General features: G+C 38.3%; 1 protein-coding gene across 1 annotated transcript in view; it reads left to right on the forward strand.

Moving 5' to 3' along the window:
* Positions 1 to 20,928, forward strand: part of LOC104123497 (FAS-associated factor 1) — a 70,440-nt gene that overhangs the window by 33,904 nt on the left and 15,608 nt on the right. The window contains exons 7-11 of the mRNA XM_035891344.1: positions 2,190 to 2,326; positions 4,904 to 4,992; positions 15,284 to 15,364; positions 15,772 to 15,849; positions 19,904 to 20,119. Coding sequence (XP_035747237.1) covers positions 2,190 to 2,326; positions 4,904 to 4,992; positions 15,284 to 15,364; positions 15,772 to 15,849; positions 19,904 to 20,119 — 601 coding nt within the window. The remainder of the gene's footprint in view (positions 1 to 2,189; positions 2,327 to 4,903; positions 4,993 to 15,283; positions 15,365 to 15,771; positions 15,850 to 19,903; positions 20,120 to 20,928) is intronic.

Genomic DNA, 20,928 nt, shown 5'->3' on the forward strand with positions numbered 1-20,928 from the left:
ATCTGTTCTGCTATTACTCAACCAGGAAAGTATATGTACCCTTACAACAGCCTGGAGTGACGTGCCATCTTCTGAAGCCAGGGAGCTGAAACCTGTTCCTGACCTTGGTTAGAGAGGACCCTGAGGTATCATAGTCTGTTAAGTTCTATGTAGTCAGCCAGAAGTTCCATGTATAAAAATTCCTCTCCTGGAAAAAATTATTTGGGAGATCTTTAAATGTACTGAAATACCTACTTCATTCAGAATTCTCTGCATACAAAATCCATACCTATAAAAGCCATATTTTGAGACTGAGTTATGGGTTGACTAGGCTAAAAAAAAACCCCCAAACCAACACCTTTGACAAGTGCAACTAGTATTGTAATAGTCTCTTAGTTTCATTCCTTCTAGCAGTATTCTCTACAGCACTTTTTCAACTCCAGTTAAATGTTTTGTTTTCACATGAAACTTGAGTGCTTTTCTTCTGTGGCATGTTGAAGGCTGTTAAACAGTTTTAATACACAAGTTTCAGGAATTCAGTTAAATTGACTCCTTTCTTAATTACTTTCAAGAGTGAAACCTTGAAGGCACATAAGTCATGAAAGATCACCATTGACTCCTGTGTGGCCAAGATTTCACTTATGTATTCCCACATTGAAAAGCAAAAATCAAAACCATATATTGTTTAGCTTAAGAATTTATATTGTCCAGACTTTATGGACACTTTATCTTTACCAGATGGTATGTCTCTGTGTAGCTATTTCTGATATAGCAGTACCTATTTGGCTTTTTTGACATTGTCTTTCTGTGTGATAGTTCTGAATAGCAAAAGACAGAGAATCAAGGAGGCAGGGAAAGGTATTTGCCAGTAACGTTTATGGCTTCAGAATACTTGCTAGCTATACCTGCTTATTGCCTTCCATCCAGCTATGGCCATAGTTACAATACAAATTGCCTCTGAGGAGGGTTTTTATAATGCTTCAGGTGCCTCAAGCAAGCCCAGTGTTGTACTCATCAGTCTTATCAATTGTTAGCCATTTTATTAGATACAATAGATATTGATTAAAAAAATTACAATTTTGTATCTTTTCAGTATCTTTGAGATAGAAATGATTTGGAGCACTTGACATTTTAATGCAGTTTGTCTTTTCAAATAGATTTGGCTTCTAATGCATGTGACAACAGGACTTTGCTCTTCAGTTAGAGCATACATTTCAGAGTAGTTGTTACCTAAAATATTATCATAAGGCATAAGAAAACACACGATTTAAGTTGCCTTTCATGAACATAATTAAGAATTAATAAGCCTGTACCAGTGGCTAGTCCTCAGAATTTCCACTGTTTTGCCTTTTGTGACCCGTGTTATTAAAAGTCCATTATTTTTACAGACTTTATTAAATTGGATCTTATTAAAGCATTCTATATTTGCATTTGGTCTTTCATAATTCATTATTATTATGACATTTACTTTTTACCATCAGATCTGAAAACATATCATAAGCTACCCTTTTCTCTTGAAAGAAATGCTAATTTCAAACAGTCCTCTAATGGAAGAGAAAAGCTTTATCAGTTTTTTCATTTATTCAAGATCGTGTTAAGAATACTAATGCTAGACTTCTGTATGCTAATATCCCAGAGCTTTTTTGGTCAAAAGCTTAGAATTATTGTTTTTAGACCATGCTGCTAAGTATGTCACTGGCAGGGCACTAGTACAAAAGAAAATACAATTCTGAAGTACCACATTTTAATTCTATGACTGATAAAAACAATTTCTTGATGTTTCATTATTAAATTATGCTTTTGTATTAAATTATACTATTTTTATACTTCATCACGTTTACTACATTATGGCTCTACTTAGTTTCTCTTTAGAAGTTTTTAACAATTGATTTAGCGTGATTATTTTGGGGGGCTTCATTTTGAATTCTAGCCTGCAGAGTAGCGTATCAGCAAATGGAATTCTCCATCAAAGAAAGCACTGTCTCAACCAGTTATTAATTGTTTTAATTTAGACAATCTGGGATCTATCATATTTGTAAATATTCTCATAATTTAATTATAAAAAAGGGAGAAAGAGCTCTAGAATTGAATGCAGAAGCCTAGATGTTAATCAGTAGATAACACTCAGTTAAACTGCTGAATTTAGCATAATTTTTTTTAAACTAACTTCAAAACCATGTCTACAATGTTAACTTTTTTCCCCCACATAGGTTTCTGACGATGTGCACTAGACACTTCGGGAGTGTTGTAGCCCAGACAATTCGAACTCAGAAGACAGACCAGTTTCCACTTTTCCTTATTATTATGGGAAAACGATCATCTAATGAAGTATTGAATGTAATACAAGGTACAGTTCTTGCTTTATTTGAAAAGTAGTTCTTATGTGAGTATTGAAAATGTTAGAAGACATCTTTGCTAACTGTTTCTTTTTTAAGATGTTCAGAATATGAATTTATTTCACACAAGAAACTTTCAGTTACCATGGTATAAATAGCTACTATTCATAAATGCGTTAATTAAAATAGTATTAGAGATTGAAGTTGCCATGACTGTAGTAGAATCATAGTTTAAATTTTTCAGGTTTTTTAAAGTAGAAGCCAAATCTCCTAAATAAGGAGCTACACTTAGTTTTCCAAATTTATATCCGTATAAATTACTGATTTCCAAAAGATTTTGGCTGCAGTTCTTGTGTAGTGCCAGAATGCATTTAGTTCTCTATGTGTAGTTCCTCATTAACATATGGACTCCTGTTGCATGTGGTGGGCTAATGTTTGAACGCGAGTTGCTTTTTCAGACCTGCCTGCAGTGTTGAGACCCCAAATTGGATCAGAATTTTAAGTTGCTAATATAATCTCACATAAATGAAGCTTTCTGGCTTACGTGAGCAGTTCTTTCTGGCATAACCATTCCTCTGATTTCACTGACAGCAAGATGACTTAGATCTGGAGTGATGCCCTTTGACTGCTGTTCTCAGTAACTCTTCAAATTAAAATACATCAAAGAATGGCTGCCTCTCATTTCTTCTGCTTTCTCCACAAGTTTACCTTCATGACACTGTGTCCTCATTTATTTATTGCTTATATCTAGCAAGCTTTCCTATAATCCTCTTATTTTCCTGAGGAGATTCAGCCTCAGGAAACACTGCCTTTTGCTGGCCACATTACTGTTTTTTTCTGTGTATGGGATTAATTGTTTTCTTGAGGAATCTGCAGTGCTCCTTCCTATGGCCAAAATTGTGACTTTTGCATGGATTTTGTCTCCTTAGTGCAAGGTACAGCAGAACTCTAATTCATGGTACTTCTGTCCCTTAGAAAACTTATTTCATACAAATAACCTTATAAACAGATTTTCTTGGTTTTATAGCTCTGCAGCATAGTTCAGCATGTGTATAACTGTACGTGCCTGTGTTATCCCACTGAAGTCAGTGGTGCTTACTGGCTTAAATGACTTAACTGTTTTAGCAACTTGGTGACTCAGTCATAATACAATGCAGCTTTGTATTATAAAATAATCCAAATTATTTCATTACATTCATTAAGTTTTAATGATTTTTCAGGTTTTCTGCAAGCAATCTTTTGAACTAACTGATATCTGTTGCAGCCTTACTTAAATCTATCTTTTAACAAAAATCAAATGTGCTGTGCTTGTTATTTTCCCATGAATTGGGACACTGGTATCTTTTAACAATATGCCCTCAAATGAATGGTAGCCTCTGAAGTCATGCATGTTGTAGCGTGCAGGGTAACATTGTCTGCTAAGGTAGCAAATGCTAGGACTAGGAACGATGAGGGCTTTTCAGGCCTGGGTGAGAAGGCATGTTTACAGAAGAGAGACAACAATATAGAAACTTTAGGCCCAGTGGCGTTTATTGAAATGCAGACTGTCTAAGTGTGCTTTTTATTTTTATTTTTTCCCGGTCTTGGAAACTATGGGAACAGTTTTGTTTTCTTTAGTGGTACTGTGGCTTCTGGTTAGTTTACTCCTTTTAAAATACTGACCAGTATCACCAGTATAAGTCTAGCTCTCGTTGGTATTGTTCTGCGCACGTCCAAAGACTGGTTAGGTTGGCAGGTGTTAAGAGTTTATAGTTTTAGACCATTTCCCATGGTCTAAGACCTTTTAACTACTATGACAAGTGTCTCTAATGGGTCATCTGGTCTTCAGTTTAAGAAGAGAAAACAAAGACTGAGCGCATATTGGTAGGAAATTAAACTAATCTTTCAGTCTTACTGAAGACTGGAGGCACGCTGGTAGAAAAATGTGAGGAGGTATCTATTTCCCTGTGCATGTGCTGTATTTCTTGATACATACACAGATTACTTACTTTTCTGCTATTATTAGCTTTACAAGTTTTATCAGAAGTAAAGACACTGAAGAGAATGTGTTTTACTACGACTTATACCTGAATAAAAATGTGTGCGCACACATCCATTCGATCACTATATTCTGGGTTTTTTCTGTTTTTTTAAACCAATCCATTTGGATGCTGTTGCCAACATCGTGCCTTTTGTTACCTGACTAAGCAATTGCTTCAGTCTCCCTGATTATACCTAGGAATTCTAAAACTGTAAAATCAATTTCATGTCAGGGAAGCCCAGATATAGGAATGGTTATACACCTCTCACCTAACATAACTGATTAAAAGAAAAAATAGAGTTATTCCATGCAAGCACAAAAGCAATTGTTCAGATTTGAACCACCTAAAATTTTAGCCTATAATCAACATTTGTTTGTAGAAACGATTTCGAATTTTCAATAAAAAGGCAAACTAAAAGCATTCTGAAATATTTGCATTTTCTACCTGTCCTTTTTTTTTTTTTTTTTTTAAAGTCTGGCTATTTCTTATGGATTAATTCTAAAATTACTTCTTTTTTGTTTAATAACTTTAATGATATGAAATTCAACTATCTTTCTTTGTTGCTAGGTAACACAACAGTGGATGAGCTAATGATGAGGCTGATGGCTGCAATGGAGATCTTCAGTGCCCAGCAGCAGGAAGACATAAAGGATGAGGTGAGTGTTCAAAGTTACTGCAGATACCTACTGGCTTCCACAAATCAGTGGGGATGCAAAATTAACCAGATGTTTCTTTAGCCATTGAAGTTGGGTACGATGTGTTTTAGTGTCTCTTCCATCATCGGAGATTAAAAGATTTTAAGCCTCCTTTGTGTATTTATTTGGGTGTCTCATAAAAACTCCTCCTTATTGGTTTACTGTCATTTTCAGTTCATTTCCTTTTTCTGAATATTAGTCATGAGTAACCACTTACATTTGCAGCAGTATTATAGAGCTTAATATGCACATACAAGGAAACAACAATCAGGTTTTTTCCCAATGACCAGCTTCAAATCATAGGTAGAAAACAAAAATAGATTAGATTGATGTATCTTAAATACAGAAGTTTAAACGGGGATTGAAAATCAACCTTAACCAGAACTATGCCAGCACTGAGTCACCATTCAGAACAACACAGAATGGGTAAGTGATGACAAGACTTTTCGAAAACAGTGTTTCAATTACATAGAAGTAAACACAGTGAGGTATACAGTCAAGAGATGTTTATCTGTTACTCTATAAATTGAGAGTGACATTTTGAAGTAATGAAGTACTTAGTTAGGAATTTATAATAATAGGTGTGTTGCCATTCAAGATTATTCTTATCCTGTTGTACAGACATTGATTGACAATAATTCACTAAACACATTTTTCACATTTAAATCTTGTATCTCATTAGTACAAGATTTACCGATTACGGATATAATAATATGAAGGCACGGTATCTGCACAATATCTGCAGTTCATTTTTTCTTCTTTATTTATGCTACCTGTAATTCATTGGTAAAGAAATTGACTTTAATTTTGTTAATACTGAACACAAATTTTAATATGAGGATTACAACAAAAGTCCAAGGCAGAATATAATTGAATTTTTTATTGCATTTTAACAGGAATATGTTGGGTATGGGGTTTTTTTAATGCTTTAATAAGAAGGTAAAATTCACATCACACATGAGTTCCAAGAAAGGTTCAGCACTGGAAACTATAAAAACTGATAGAAATGAAGAAAACAGAAGGAAAGAAAAGGATATCAGGGCAGAGAGATAAGACAAAATAAAGGACAGGAGAAAGAACTAGAAGTAGGAGGGATATGAATGGAATGAATAGAGAGGGAGGAACAGGAGACCAGAACAGTTGTCCAGAGCAGGGGAGATCAGTATTTAGGAGAGAAGGTGGTGGGGGCAGGTCAGATAGTGATAAACCTGTCCTAGTTGAGTGGGTTTGCCACTGACAAAAAATCTGAGTATAAGGGAGACAAAACTTGAAGGAAGAGTAGAGTCTGTAGCTTTGAGGCCACCATTGCAGAACCGGGAACTGGCTTCTGCGCCCTGAGCTGCTGTGGGTCCTTCCCTGGATGGCCAAGAACAGTGGCAGTCCAGTAATGTATGTCCCCACTGTGGTGATGTGAATGTCTCCTGACTTCTTACTCTAGGTGCTCTACTTACTCTGTGTAGGGAGAATGGAAAATTAATTTTTATACATTCCTCTAAAATCTACCTTTGTCCAAGTCTTCTGGAGTCTTTTCTCACATTTCCTTTTGTTTTCCTGTCACTGAGAGCACCAGTGACATTTCTTCCCCAATGGGAGTTTTTTCTACCACACTTTGACATTCAGAAAACTAATGGAAAATCTCATAAACTTTGGGGGCAGGTTTCCAGGCGCTATGGGTTCTATACACAAATAGGATATTTACTTATACCTTGGCTCCACTTGTTACAAGCACACAGAAAAGGTGATCTCAGACACTCTCGCCTTTGAAGCAGGAAGTTTAAAAACAAAAAAAAAATAACCTCGCTTTATGAAATTACTACTCTAGAGAGGGAGTATTTGACAAGCAGTCTGTACTCAATAGAAGGCTTTAGCCTGAAAAAAAAAATTGTCTTTTTGTGGTTTGCTACATAACATGTAGCTTTCTTATAAGTCTTGTACTTGACAACTTCAAGTGTTCAAACATCAACACCTTTTCTTTTTTAAGATCTTATTGCAATTTGTGCAATTTTTCCCAAATATTACAATAGCAAACAGGATACAGAGTCCGGTTTCTATTACTGTTTTCTTAATAGCAACAATAAGTCATTGTAAAACCACAAGAAGATAAGCAGAAAATTCTTTTGTGTTTTAAAAAGAGAAGTCATCTATATAGCTTTGCTGTAAACAGAAGTGTGTGTGAGAGAAACAGAACTGGAAGCACTTGTAAATAACAGCATGAAAGCATTAATGAGTCAGTTTATGCAGCTGAACTTCTCCACTTTGGATTTTTAACTTGCATGCACACGAAAGCTTCCAACACAGCTATTGCGCAATTCTGTTTAGCACAGCATGTTTTGCAGTGCCCTCTGATGGTTATTTCGGTACAGGATGACTATTACCACCGCCAGCTAATGGTACAGGTGTTCGCCGTGATGCCAGCTGTGGCCATTCAGGCACCGCTTTACAGTCAGTTCCCCATCACTGATCGTAGACTGGTGGTGTAGGCAGGGTGCTCAGAACAGCGTCACCAACTTACCTCACCTGAGCAAAGTCACTTCATTAGCTGGTGGCAATAGTATGGTTAGCTAAATCCTGTGCTCTTGTAGCCATGTATTAGTAAAATTTACTGGTGTAGCCTCGTAAAATTTTAATCAGGCAAATTTTGAGGCATGTTTCTGTAATGTCAAATGCTAAAATACCATCATTTAACCAGCAATCAGATGTAGTTTTTAGATTTGTATGTTGTGATTGATTAAGCTTTTTCTTACATGATCTCTAAAGAAATACCTTAAAAACATTGACATGCATATGCGTACTCATAGTAAATCCAGCGTACCTGTCTTGAGGTACGGTGGTGTGTAATTTAGGCACCAATTTTCTCTCCCAAGCTTTCTTAAAGGGAAATCAATCTGCTGTTCCACTCTTATCCCTGCGCCTCCAGGGCTTCTGGGTCAACCATGAACCATTGGGCCTGTTGCTTGCTGCCTGTCAGCAGTGTTGACCAGATGACATTTTGGAAACCTGCCTCTTTTGGCCCACTCTGTTGACGTGCCATTGTAGATATGTGGTCTACCTGTCATGCTGTCTGTTTTTATAAGTTTGCTCCTTAAATTGCCATCGTAACAAGCCACAAATAATAAAATATGGTCAGCAACATACTGACGTTGTGCTCATGCGGCACTTCTGATAAGAAGTGGCCAATGGATAATGAAATGGTGGGTTCCGTGGCATCAACAGCAGCAAGGCCAGTTGGCCAGGATACAGTCCCAGCCTTGTCAGTGCAGTCAGCTCCAGGGTCTGAAGTCCAACCTCGGGCTTGTGTATGCAGAATTACTCTGAGGTTACACTAGTGATTTCACACATCTGATGGACGTACTTTGCTTTTCTAACCGTATTTGCTCCTCTGGCCCACACTACAAATGTTGATACCTTAATTGCTGTTCAGGCAGTCGCGTTGGGGATTTTTGCAAAGAGGAAATAAACACCACTAAGGAGTTTCTCCTGCGAGCGAAAGAAGGTATCTCAGAGCAGGGGCAACCGGCCCTTTGCCACTGTTGATCAAGGTGTGAACTGAGATTTTTTCGGGGACTGACTTTGAAAAGAGCATGTAGTATCAGTTCCTCTTAAGTGTCAGTGCCTGGTGCCGGACTTAGGAAAACAAATAATAATTGTAAAATATTGCACGCCCTGGAATGTCCATTTTTAAACGCCCTGTTAGATTGCTTACTTTAATTGGATAGTTAAATAATCATCTCAGCATGGCATGATGGGCCCAAATAGATCCGAGTTAGTTCCTTTGTGAGATTAATGTGAAGAGATACGTGATTAAATCCTGGCATTACAGCGTGACACACCTGTTCTGGGCCAATCCTGAACATTTTTTCTCCATTGCCCGAGGAGGAGGCTTCTCAAAGGATTACAGTAACACTTTTTGACAAGCTTATACAGGGTGGAGTTTCCATGTAATGACAGGGCTCATTTGAGGGTGTCTCAGTAATGCATTCTTTTTATTTTTGCTGTCAACATTTATTACTGTAGAAGCGTTGACTGTTACACAGCTGGTCCAACTTGTCCACATTTAAGTAACAGTAGGTCTCTCGTCGTGTTTATTTTTGTCGTTACGCAACACTAGCACTCCTGCTCTCGGATTAGACTTCAAGGTGGAATTGTAATACCCACAGTTGCTTCAAAAACCTTCTTATTTCTACAAATACCAGTTAAAACCTTCAATTCACTTCAAACTATGCCTGCTGACACGCTGTTTTCTTTAGTGTAAAAGAGAGATACTTCAGAATTTTTAAACTGGAAAAACTGTTGTAAACAGGCTGTGACTGAAGTTAAGCTGTAGAAAAACGTAGACCTGCAGAGTCACCATCTTTGCTCTCTGACCTTACGTGACATCCCTTCTTCCTAGATACTGCTGCAGCGGCAGGAAAATATAGGTCCTTCCTGACCAATACCTGCATGGGGATTTAAAAAATATGTAAAAGAAAACAAAAACTCCAAAACAGCGACATAAATGTACCTTCTTTTCCGTGCCACAGCTCTTTGTAAAAGTAATGCTTCTGTGTCCATCCCAGCACTCCCTTGTGTTAGATGGGGCTTTACTGGCCAAGTGTTATTTTCATAACTCTGCAGTAAGAAGCCTGGTATCACCATGTCTTCCGTCTCTTCTGCCTCGCTGCTGACAAATGTAAAGGATTTCCTTCTTTTTTTTTTTTGATATGATAATTTAACAGTTTTGGCTTCCAACACCTTTTCTTTCTTCCCCCAAAGATGCATCTCACAGCCACACAGGAAGCTAAAGAACATCAGTCCTAGTGCATTTTCTTCTAATCTGTGGTCTGTCTTTTCCTCCCTCAGATCGGTTGCTCCTTACCTGCAGTTGTGCTCTCCAGTTAGAGGGATGGCCCAAGCGCTTCCATCAGCTGTGCAGGAGACCCCTGCAGTTTCTGTTTAGGCACTGAAGCTCACATTAAAATCAGTAGAAATGAGGCATCTGCGTACCTTTGATAATCTGTGTTCCATCTAACACTGTCATACGTATCATGGTATATAGTATTTGCACAACAGGAGGTTATGAGAATAAATACATGAAATTCATTAAATTCCAAAGCACAAAAGCATTATGGTGATGACAGCCATCTAACGAAGACTGTGATTTAACCCCTCAAAAAATCCAATTAGCACATTTACTAATTATTACTAGTTATAACTAATTAAACTACAGTAATCAAAATTTATTTGATTAAATTTTCCAATTCTGTATTTGTAATATGATAGCACCCCAAACGATTGGTTTCCCATTGTGCACTTCACTGCATGACACACCAGCAGATACGAGTGCCGCCTTCCTTCGAGAGTTTATGGCCTGTTTTGAACTTTGCCGAAATGCAAGGTAACGACAGAGGAAAGAAAAGATAAAATTAAAATATCTTTAGTTCAGGTGGTTTTTCGGCTATATGTGTTGATGGCTTTAGCCACTGAATGTTTGCTTAGTTTCTCAGAATAAACAGCAGCTTTCCCTGCTATACAGACCAGGTGGGTAGATGTTGTAGCAGGGCTGGCTGGCTTGCTTCCCATGGAAAGTCACTGTGAGACTGCTGCTTGATGGTTTTGGGTTTGTTTTCTTTCTTGTCACTTGAGGTAATTCCCAAAAATCAGTGTCTTGTTTTGCCTTCATCATTCTCATATGCCCAACACATTCTGTGTACACTTTTTTCTTCTATATGTTCCCCATCATGTATGTTTAACTTATACAATGTGCAAGTCTGTCATCTTAGTGAGTCAAATTAATGTCTTTCTTTCACTGGTTTGTTTGGACAAAGGGGTGTTTCTCTTTAATGCTCCCACAAATAGCCTTAAGCACTTGCAGTTTTTAATGTCAGGAACGGTTCAGTGAAATGAGCTGTCTTTCAGATAAGCATTCAGCATTGGTAAATACACTCTTTTTTTCTTTTTCTTTTTTTTTTTTGTCTGTCTTGTAACAGCCATTTATTCATTGATGCTCTGAGAAATGTCTTCTGCTCATGGTTATCTTCTCAAGTTCTGTCTCGTCTGGTTTTACTTCACAGTAAAACTGATCCCAAAGGGCAATGGGGAATCAAGTGTAACACCTCTCCCTGAGACAAATCAGGTACCAAGCTGATTCCTGGGGTTAAATCATTAAATCCTACCTTCAGAAACAACAACAAAAAAATTAAAAAAAAAGCCCAGAAGGGCCCATGCTGATTTTTCCAGCAAAATACCCTATCCAGAAAGCCAAATGTATTGTGTATTTTTTTTTTGCCGTGTAATCTTCAGGAAAAGGGGGCATCACTGTCCTAAATGCAGTTGGGAATCCCCCATTTCCATCATCCTGCATCTGAAAATGCCTGCTATTAGGTGCTTCAGGGGTAACTTCAAGAAATGGTTTAGGGAATAGTTGTTGGAGAGAGTTATCCTAACTTTCTTCTTAACCTTATCTGTAAGTTTTTCTTAATCTTGTAGCTATGGATGTTACTCAAGTTATCTGGTCAATTTTAACTAGCTAATGAATATAAGTGTTCACTATTTTTGTTATGACTTTGTAATATGCGTGATAGAAAAGAAAATTCAGAGCTGAAGAATATATTCTGTGGATAAATGCAATTTAAAAAAAAAAAAAGTATAAGCTTCCTATGGAATGAATGTCCCCCCTGTTGCTGCATTGTCAAAATGGGAAAGCAGAGATCTGTGACTTTTTTGCTTTAAGGAGGAAAGGAGAGCCATCTCCTCACCTCATGCCCAAAGTCCTGGGGATGTGGATGGTTTGCATTCACACCGGCCTTTGGCTGCTGCTGTGGGATTCAGAAATGCTGCGTGTAACCCCTGTTTATGATGAAGGCTTTTTAAGTGACCTGGGATAAGCCGTCGTCTGTTGGCACCTTGGTTTCTTGGAAAAGGAAGATGGCAATTTTACCTTCATTGCAAAAGTATTGTGGAGATGCATTTTTTTGTTGTTCAGTCAATGCTGCATATAGGGTTTATGTAACAGGAAAGCTGTCAGCTACCTCAGATTTTGTTAATGGATAGTACAACATTTTTTAAATTATTAGTGGTATGACTTTTCTTTATGTGTTCTTTCTTAGTGTAGTGAAAGATTCTCTGCAAAACGTTTTCTTCTGCTTCTGTCACCATTATGAATTCCCTTTTGTTGCTTTCGGTAAACTTGACTCATCCTCATACTTTGTATGGTTTCTCTGGAGGAAGAGATGACTAAAATAACAGATTGCATTACAACAAGAACTGCACTATGTAATGTTTAAAATTTGTCTAAGGTTGTAACTCTGAACCAGAGAATGTTACAATTTTGCCATAATCTCCGTAGAGGAGGTGGTTCCTGTAGAGCATGAGCAGTGATGACAAAACACAGAGGGAGGTACAAAGAGGCATCTCGTAGGATAATGTCTGCTTCTTACCTAAAGAAATCTGGATTCCAGATTTGGTTTCAAGGCCTGTCACAGTAAGGACAGTGTTGTTTCAATGCACTGTAAAGCTCGGTGGCATGGTCATTTGCTTTTAGATGTGGCTCACATATTTCTGTGAGGACCAGGCAGTCATGCGTAGTAATTCTTCACATTCCTGACATCTTTTTCATAATCCACTTTTAGGACGATGATAACTGTGATGAATAGGGAGGAAATAATTTTTTTTTTTTTTTTAAATTCCTAGAATTCATGTTTAGATTCTTACTGTAGAATCTATAGCATCGGTATTTCTTGCAGGTATCATCCAGATTTTATAAATCAAACCAATTTCAGAAATTCTTCAGTAAAGCTCTCTGTAGGTAAATCAATCCTGTGCTCATCAAAAGTAACTTCTAATAACTTCCTGGAGTTTTCTAGACCGGTTGTAAAATGTAATATAAAAGACAGTACTCAATTTCTTGTAACTGTGATTAGTATATATTTTTGGAGTGAGTTTTTAACAATTTTTAAAAATTTTTACCTTTCAAGGGTTGGGTTTGGGTTGGGTTTGTTTGGGGTTTTTTTTGTAAACTAAAGTAACGATATGGTAATTGCTGGCAATCTTTGATGAAGGAAAGAGCCTGTAGTTGCAATAGTTGCATCTGATCTTTCTGTTTTCTCTCGGGCATTACTGGACTTGTGTGACCTTTGAAAATCAGTTAGTGTGTGAAGTTAGCGTGTAATATATGCAGTTGCAAAACATGAAAGCTAAAAAGGCTCTCTGCAAAACTATTCTTAATATTTTTTTAAATGGATCATCCTCGTGCAGATTGCTTGAAATCTGTCTTCCTTTAGTGAGTTGGTTTGGGAAGGTAGTTTTGTTTCATCTAAGATAAATGTATGGTATGCTTATGGAAAGTCTCAAAACCTTTTCCTTTACTGTTATGTTCCATCTATGAGAAGAGTTGGTAAAACATCTGTGTATTGAAGAAGCTTTCTTCATTTTTTGATAATATAAAAATTGGAGCTGTTTAGTTATTTCAACACCCCCTTTTCTCAGAAATGGCATATTAACGTAGGGTGGTTTCTGCTATCAGATTTGAGTTAATTTTTGAAGGTATTCCATGAGCATAGCACAGAAAGCTTGTCAAGGTCCAGAGAAACCAGAAGGGGAGCGGGTTATTCAGTGGTTATTGTTCTTTCTACATTTTGCAAGAATTACTTCTACTCATGTCTTAGCTTTGCTGAATGAAGTGATGGTTTCTGTGTCTTCTGTGAATGAAATTTAGGACACACTGATTGTAGAGTAATTTTGGGTCCTGTTTCTATAAGGAAGAAGAGTTTCCTCTAAAAAGATCTTGTTACTTTCCAACTGGAGGTTGTATACCTTTTCCTGCAATTTGTCCTTTCCTCTTGTGGTTGCATGCTACTTTAGAGCTTTTTTAATCACTAATACATTAGAGTTTTGTTTGAGGAACATCTTGGCATGTTTGCATGACGTGATTGTAACAGCTAACGTATGCTCCTCCCATTTAGAATTGAGCTCTTGCCAAGTAGTCAAGTTTTGGGGAGAAAATTGATCACTTTGCAAAATGGTGCCTTTATGTGGAATAAAGCTCGCAGATGAATGAAAAAAAATTAATGTAATTCTTCAAAAAGCAGTAGGTAATAGACTTTAATTTCTCTGAAGTACAGGGGACAAGTTGCCCCCTGCGAGTGCTATGTTACTGGTAACTACAGGTGACCGTGCTGAGCCCACCAGCAGTCTCACAGCTAAACCTTACCGATTTTTGCAGGGACCAGTGCAGCCTCTGCGGGGCTCTGGGAGGATTATAGGATGTAAGAGGGGTAAGCGCAGGGGAGCAGCCGCTGTCTCTGGCTCCAGAGGCAGAGTATGAATCTATCGGTTGTACACTTCGCTTTGTCAGACGTCACCCCATTGCAGTTAGTCCAGCTTTCAGGAATAACTTACCCACTTCTTGATCCTCCACCGTATGGATGATGCCTTGCTTTGTCATTTGCATATTTTTGGTAAACTCTTATTTTTTTTTTATGCTGTGATCATTAATAAGATACTCTACTAGGTTTGCTGGTTTGAAGTTGGCATGCTAACCTCATGGTTCTTGTCTGCCTGCATCTGTGTATTTGAGACACTTCGGAGCAGGACTTCCTACTTTCCCATCTTTGTATAATATTCAGCACAATGTGAACCGAGGCCTCCGGATGATGTTTAACAGTCATGACCCTGGATGGATCCTACTGAGATTTTACCAAGAAATGACCTGGGAGCAGGCCTTCTCTCGCAGGACGAGCCGTTACCTGCTGTCAGTCTGAGCGGAGAGCAAATTAAAATCCAGCCTCACCCTTTAAACCTCGGCCTGTCCTTCCCTATTACAAGACCGTCCAAACTGCTGGCTGCAGGAGCGAGACCCCTGCAAGATCCTCCCCAGCACCAGCCCGCACGTCCCCCTCCCACGGCCCCCTCCCCGCATGGCTGGGGCGGGAGGAGGCTGCGCCGTTCCCGCAGGCTGCACCGGCCATGGCCCTGGTAAAGGCGGTGGGGAAAGAGCCTTGCTGCCAGATCCAACCCTGGGGCCGGGGCTTGGACACGCCAATCTCTTACAAGGCAATTGAAACATAGCTTTAGGTAAGTCATAATTTTTAAAGCCGAGGTCACCCTTGAGGCATTTCTGAAATAATTTCTCCTAGTGGTAGTTAGATGAGTAAGCCAGTCAAATATTTTGAAGTCACTGGGGTTAAAGAGTGCTGGTGAACATAAAGATATAGATCACGTTGATCCACCGTTTGCTAATATTTTTTGGTTTATTTTCTTTTTTTTTTTTCTTTAGGATGAACGTGAAGCCAGAGAAAATGTAAAAAGAGAGCAGGATGAAGCGTACCGCATATCACTGGAGGCTGACAGAGCAAAGGTGCGTGCAGGGTGAAGTGATTGCATGAATGTCGGGACAGGAATCTCTCCACCGTTGGTGAAGTCTCTCTGGTGCAGAGGACCACCTGCCCTCAGTTCTGCTCTTCAGATGGGACGGTTGCTGTGGGAGCCAGTATTGCCCTCAGTGGTTACAAAATGGCACTAGATACGGTCACTAGGAGTAGACTTGGCTGCATCTTTTTGCTAAAGCAGTCCTGGCCCCACTTAATAATAGAAGTTGGGAAAGGAATGATAGGAAAAGATCACTTAATAAATATCCTATTTCTTATCTTAATTTCTACAGGAAAGTTGAAAAGTTTCTTTGCTTTTATGTAATTAATGCACATCATTAAACACAGCTGTGGAAAGTGAGGTGATACATGTGTGATTACTGTTTGTGTTCATTAGAGGGAAGCGCAAGAGAGAGAAATGGCAGAGCAGTTTCGCTTGGAACAGATTCGGAAAGAACAGGAGGAAGAACGTGAGGTGGGATGTTTTACCTTTTCTGATAACTTTTTGGATTCATGAAGGTTATGGACATTGCAACTTTCATTCAACGCACATATACTTTTTATGTGAATATCAATTTTTTTAAAATTAATTTTGTACCATATATATATAAAAAACATAGTACAGCTAAATCATTTTCATCCACCATTTAACAGCTTTTCTGTTCTATCATCTGGGTCACAGTTACATCATCTGGGTCTGAATTACAGCCAGATATTAGATAGGCCGGCTAAGAGGAGATCCATGGAGTGAGCTCCATAAATGGTGGAACCTTTGAGAACCTCTAACCTTGTTTCTGCAGGCACTCCTTTAAAAATATAATACCGTGGAGCCCTTTCATTTCTTCCAGGAAGTAGCACAAAGCCTAGTTGCAATTCTGATCAAACATATGGGCAAATTTAATTTGGGAGACAAAACACTTTTAAAAAAAATGTTAAGAAAAAAGAATCCAAAATCTAGAAAATTGGATTTATGGTGCATTTTAAAATTTCTAAAGAGTATTCTCCAGAATCTTCCTTAGAATTAATATTGTGTTTATACGAACTCTTTAGGTCTCTAGGCCTATATAAGAAAATAGAAACCATGTGCTGTGAAGAGTACTGCTCCTCAAACTCTGTTATTTTGTAGATTATCTTAATTTTGTAGATTCTGAGGGTCCCAGTGCCTGTCAGAGATGGCTCCTGCTGCCTCTTTCGGGATCTAGGCTAGCTCCTGTCCTAGCTGTGTGTCTGTGTAGGTATTTACATAAAGCATCATGTACAGGAATTTACTTGCATTAGTGACTTCCTCTTTTTCACCTCCTGGCAAATACAAAATATGGTAAAAAGGCTGGGGTATAGCCATGTTTCTTCCCCTGAAGTCCCACCACATTTCAAAGGATAGGCAAAATAGACGAGTCATTAAAATACTTCCATCTGTTCTGTGAGTTCGTGAAATCTAAGTTCTTGCGGAACTGCCGTGATACACAGCAGATACTTGAAAAGGACTTTTAAGCCCTTGAATAAAACTTTCAAAATAAAAGTGATTTCATATGTAAATGTCTTGACTGCAATCACAGTTGATTGGGGGTTGTCCTTTGACTTCTAGGCATGTAAGATTCTGTGAGCAAGTTGCTAATGAATGCAAAGCTACACCCGCATATATTTCCTAAGGAAGTTTCCAGGATTATATCAAACATAAATATTAAAAATATTCATTTATATAAAATATCAGAGTCCCAATATTTTTGGTGGACTTAATATAACTTCTTTGCTTTGGCTCTCATGGATTAGGGAGATTTGAAATTTGGAATTATATTCTCATTTAATTCTCCGCTTAGAGTCCTTGGAACTCATGGAATCCTGATAAATCACAGCCTTGCTTATTCCCCCCCTACACGTGACTTAAATGTATACTTGACATTTCAGTCTTGTGTACTTTGCTGATGTATGAAAAAATTGCATTATACAACTGCAAAAAAGTTGGCTATGAACACATTTATTATTCCTGGAGATAAAGCCAATAAACAAACTGTATGAGCAATGCATTTGCATATATATTTTTTGACCAAGATAATTGCATTAAAAAACCTCAACCATTTAAGCATTCAAGAACCTTTTAAACAGCACTGCATTGTAAATACTAAATTCAGTCCAAACAGTAGTATTCAACGGTTTAGGAAAGATGCGGTCCACTCCTTCTTTCTTATCCTCCAGTATCTGAGGACTTAGCTCCTGTTAACATCAGCCAAGAATGGAAGCTAAAACACAACTGAAGGAGCAGTGCACAAAACTGGACTCTGAGAATTGTGTCAAGAATACTTGTAAGATGGCAATTCTGTCATCCGAGGTTAACAGCAATCGAACAGAAATCAGTGCTGTAGCAGTAACAGACTGTTGAGCAATCAGCTCACGCTCAGATTCAAGAAGTACGTTTTTTTTTCTTAAATATTTTCGCAGGCATAGAAACAATAATTAATTCTGCTCTATTATATCTGCTCCTGAACATTTTTCTGATACCTTGGCCTTTAGGAAATTGTTTTCTTACACAAAGGCTGCAAGACTGGTCCATGTTATCAAAATACACCTGGGCTTCCCTGTTTTAATGTAGAGTGCAGTAATGAAAATAACAGGATCTGTTTGCTTAGTAGAACAAAAGGGATTTTAACAATAATGTTTACTAACACTCCCTATTTTCAAGTATACAGATTACTTATACTGAATTGTTCTGCAACAGTGTTTACTTACAGAAGTGGCTTTATGTTCAGTTCGTATATTTAAAATCTGACTATTGAGCTATTCACATACTGAACATCTTTTTATCAACAGGCTGAAATTGCTTGTTCAGGTCCAAGAGGTATTAATGGGATCCATCTCATCATTGTTTTCTGACTTGGTTTGCTGGTACAGAATATCCATTGTAAATTGCCATTTTACGTTGAAGCCTTGGAGACTAGTTACTTCGGGGAGCGACGCACTCTTTGCACAAAGAAAAGAGCTCTAATGAGCTACTCTTGTTTATTTTTCTATAATATAATTGATTGGGTTCAGTAAATAATGTAGCATCTGTTGTTATACTGTGTGGGGAAATGTCAAAACAGAAAGATAGTAAGCAGGTGGTTGAGAATGGAGAGAGAGAAAATTAAAATAGAATCTATTTAAAATATAATCTCATAGTAGATGAGCAAAAATGAACTCAAGTTCTATGTATAAATATTTATACGGAGATACAATTTGCTCAGAGGTTCGTGTGTAAGAAGTAGACTATTTAAAAGCCTTCATAATCTTGCTCCTGCCCAGTCATTTCTCTTTAATGTAATCATCCTCCATCAGTTTCTGCTACTAAGTGACCTTGGGGAGGTTTTCAAAGGCACAAATAGCAGCAGTGTACCTTGAAAGTTCCTGAAAATCTGGGTAAAGCTGGGCCTGCCTGCCTCTTCAGTTGGGAAAATGGTCTTCTAGGCGCATTTTGGGGGAGGCGGTGTGATCATGCTGCTGCTTCCATTCATCGACGTTCTCATTAACGGCGGCCTCAAGTGAGGTGGTGCTGTAACAAGGCTGCTTTCTAGGCATGATCTAATTTTTAACAGATGCCAGTTCCTGTCTGTGAGTACCGGCAGCACTCTCTGCCCTGGAAAATCAAGCCTACCTCGTTCAGCAGTCTAATATTAGGCATCCATTTTTAAAAAAAGCTTCCGATCCAAGTATTAGTGTTGTAGTAGCTCCTGGAGGCAGAGGACAGAGAACGCAGACGTGGCTCCTGCCCTTCAGGTCTTGACATCAGCAGCATACGCAACGTTAGCAGAAAGACAATGACACGTGTTTTCAGATGTGTAATGCTGTTGCGGTTTGGGGGCTGATCTCGTGCAGGTTGTTGCAAAAAAAAGTGCATGCCTGTGCTTGGAACCATCTTCCTGCAAGTAATAATAATAATTGCTTGCTTTAAATCTTAAAACTCCCGTTTCTGTCCTCCTAGTTTTCTTCTTTGACCATTCCTACTTTTATATGTACTCTAGGCATCTGATGTACCTTCGTGATATTTTTAATTATGTCTTTTAACAGCATTTTAGTTTATTTAGTAAATCTTGGGCATATATTTCTTTGAACTGCCACTAAGGGTCTTGTCATTGCTGCAAATGGTCAAATACTCTGTGCAAGAGGAAGGCGATTTGATAAGTGAATTTAAAGAAATACTTTTACTGCCTTTTAATTTATACCCTTTAAGGAAGCGATTGGCCACTTGACAATTATTCTCTCATTCAAATTTTTTCCAAGGCTTCCTGCCAAATGATTAAATTACTTATCCCCATCGTGCATTAACTGTAGACCTAATAATATGTGTTATAAAGAAGGATTTATTTTAATTAGTTGTCTGGTGGTCTGTTATTAAGGAATGAATAAAAATGATTTTGTCATTGAGATATAAAGCACAGCTATGTCTCTGGAGCGCTGTGGCACATCTTGAAGTTCTAGAAGAAATAAAAAGAAAAGCTTTCTGTCCTCCTCTTCTGTTGCTAGCGTTGCAACCTAAATGGTTATTTTTCCTTCCTCAGGCCATCAGGCTCTCTCTTGAGCAATCTTTGCCTCCTGAACCCAAAGAGGAGAGCACCGAGTCCGTCAGTAAACTGCGTATTCGGACACCCAGTGGAGAATTCTTTGAGCGACGTTTCCTGGCCAGCAGCAAGCTGCAGGTTGTCTTTGATTTTGTAGCTTCCAAGGGATATCCTTGGGAGGAGTACAAGCTGCTGGGCACCTTTCCGAGGAGAGATGTGAGTAAATGTACCTTTCAGGAATAAATACCACTACTTCTTACTCCTGTATGTTAGATGGCCGGTATGTTATAGCATAGAAGGTAAAAGGTGTGCCTGAATATGTTAGAATGCTGCCGAGCTCTGTGGGTGTAAGCAAGCCAGGTGCTAACCTACCAGTGCTATCGTACGCTACGTACAAAATTGCATTGCAAAATCTGTTTCCGGTGATGTAGTAAAAAACCCTCTGTTTCTGGAACAAACAAGTTGTGGACCGTATTCAATGAAAACTGCCCGAATGTGCTGCGCCAGCATCGCTCACGTCCTGTTTTGAGGGAAGCTGCATCAATATTGGTACCCTGTTTAGGTCTGTTATGGGCTGGTGCTTCTGATCTTTCTGGGTTTGCATTTTGATGCAATTTTATGTTTTGAGCAAGGAAGGCTCAGCGTCAGACAGTATACAGTTATGAGCTAATCAGTACATTCTATTACATTATTCATCCACCTGTTACATAATACCAGTAAATAATCAGTTATATCTCCTGCATCGAAATGCTAATGATGTACCTGCTGTGACCAATTTTCAAAATCAATACTGCTTACAAAAGCCAATTAAGTTCTGTTGACTTATCAACAGAGAGTTATGTGCTGGTTACTAAGTTTCTTTGAAAATATACCTATGTTTTCTGCTCTATTACAAATTAACTTTCATTTCTTATTCAGCCATTGTTACAGCAAAGGTAAAAGTCTGTGTGTCCAACTGTGCAGCATTAGCTGGGGCCCTGCATAAGAGGCAGAGGTAACAGGCACTGCAGAGGTGACGGAGCCAA

The sequence above is a fragment of the Egretta garzetta genome, unplaced genomic scaffold (genome assembly GCF_000687185.1).
Source record: "Egretta garzetta isolate BGI_Z169 unplaced genomic scaffold, ASM68718v1 scaffold533, whole genome shotgun sequence".
Taxonomy (NCBI): Eukaryota; Metazoa; Chordata; class Aves; order Pelecaniformes; family Ardeidae; genus Egretta; species Egretta garzetta.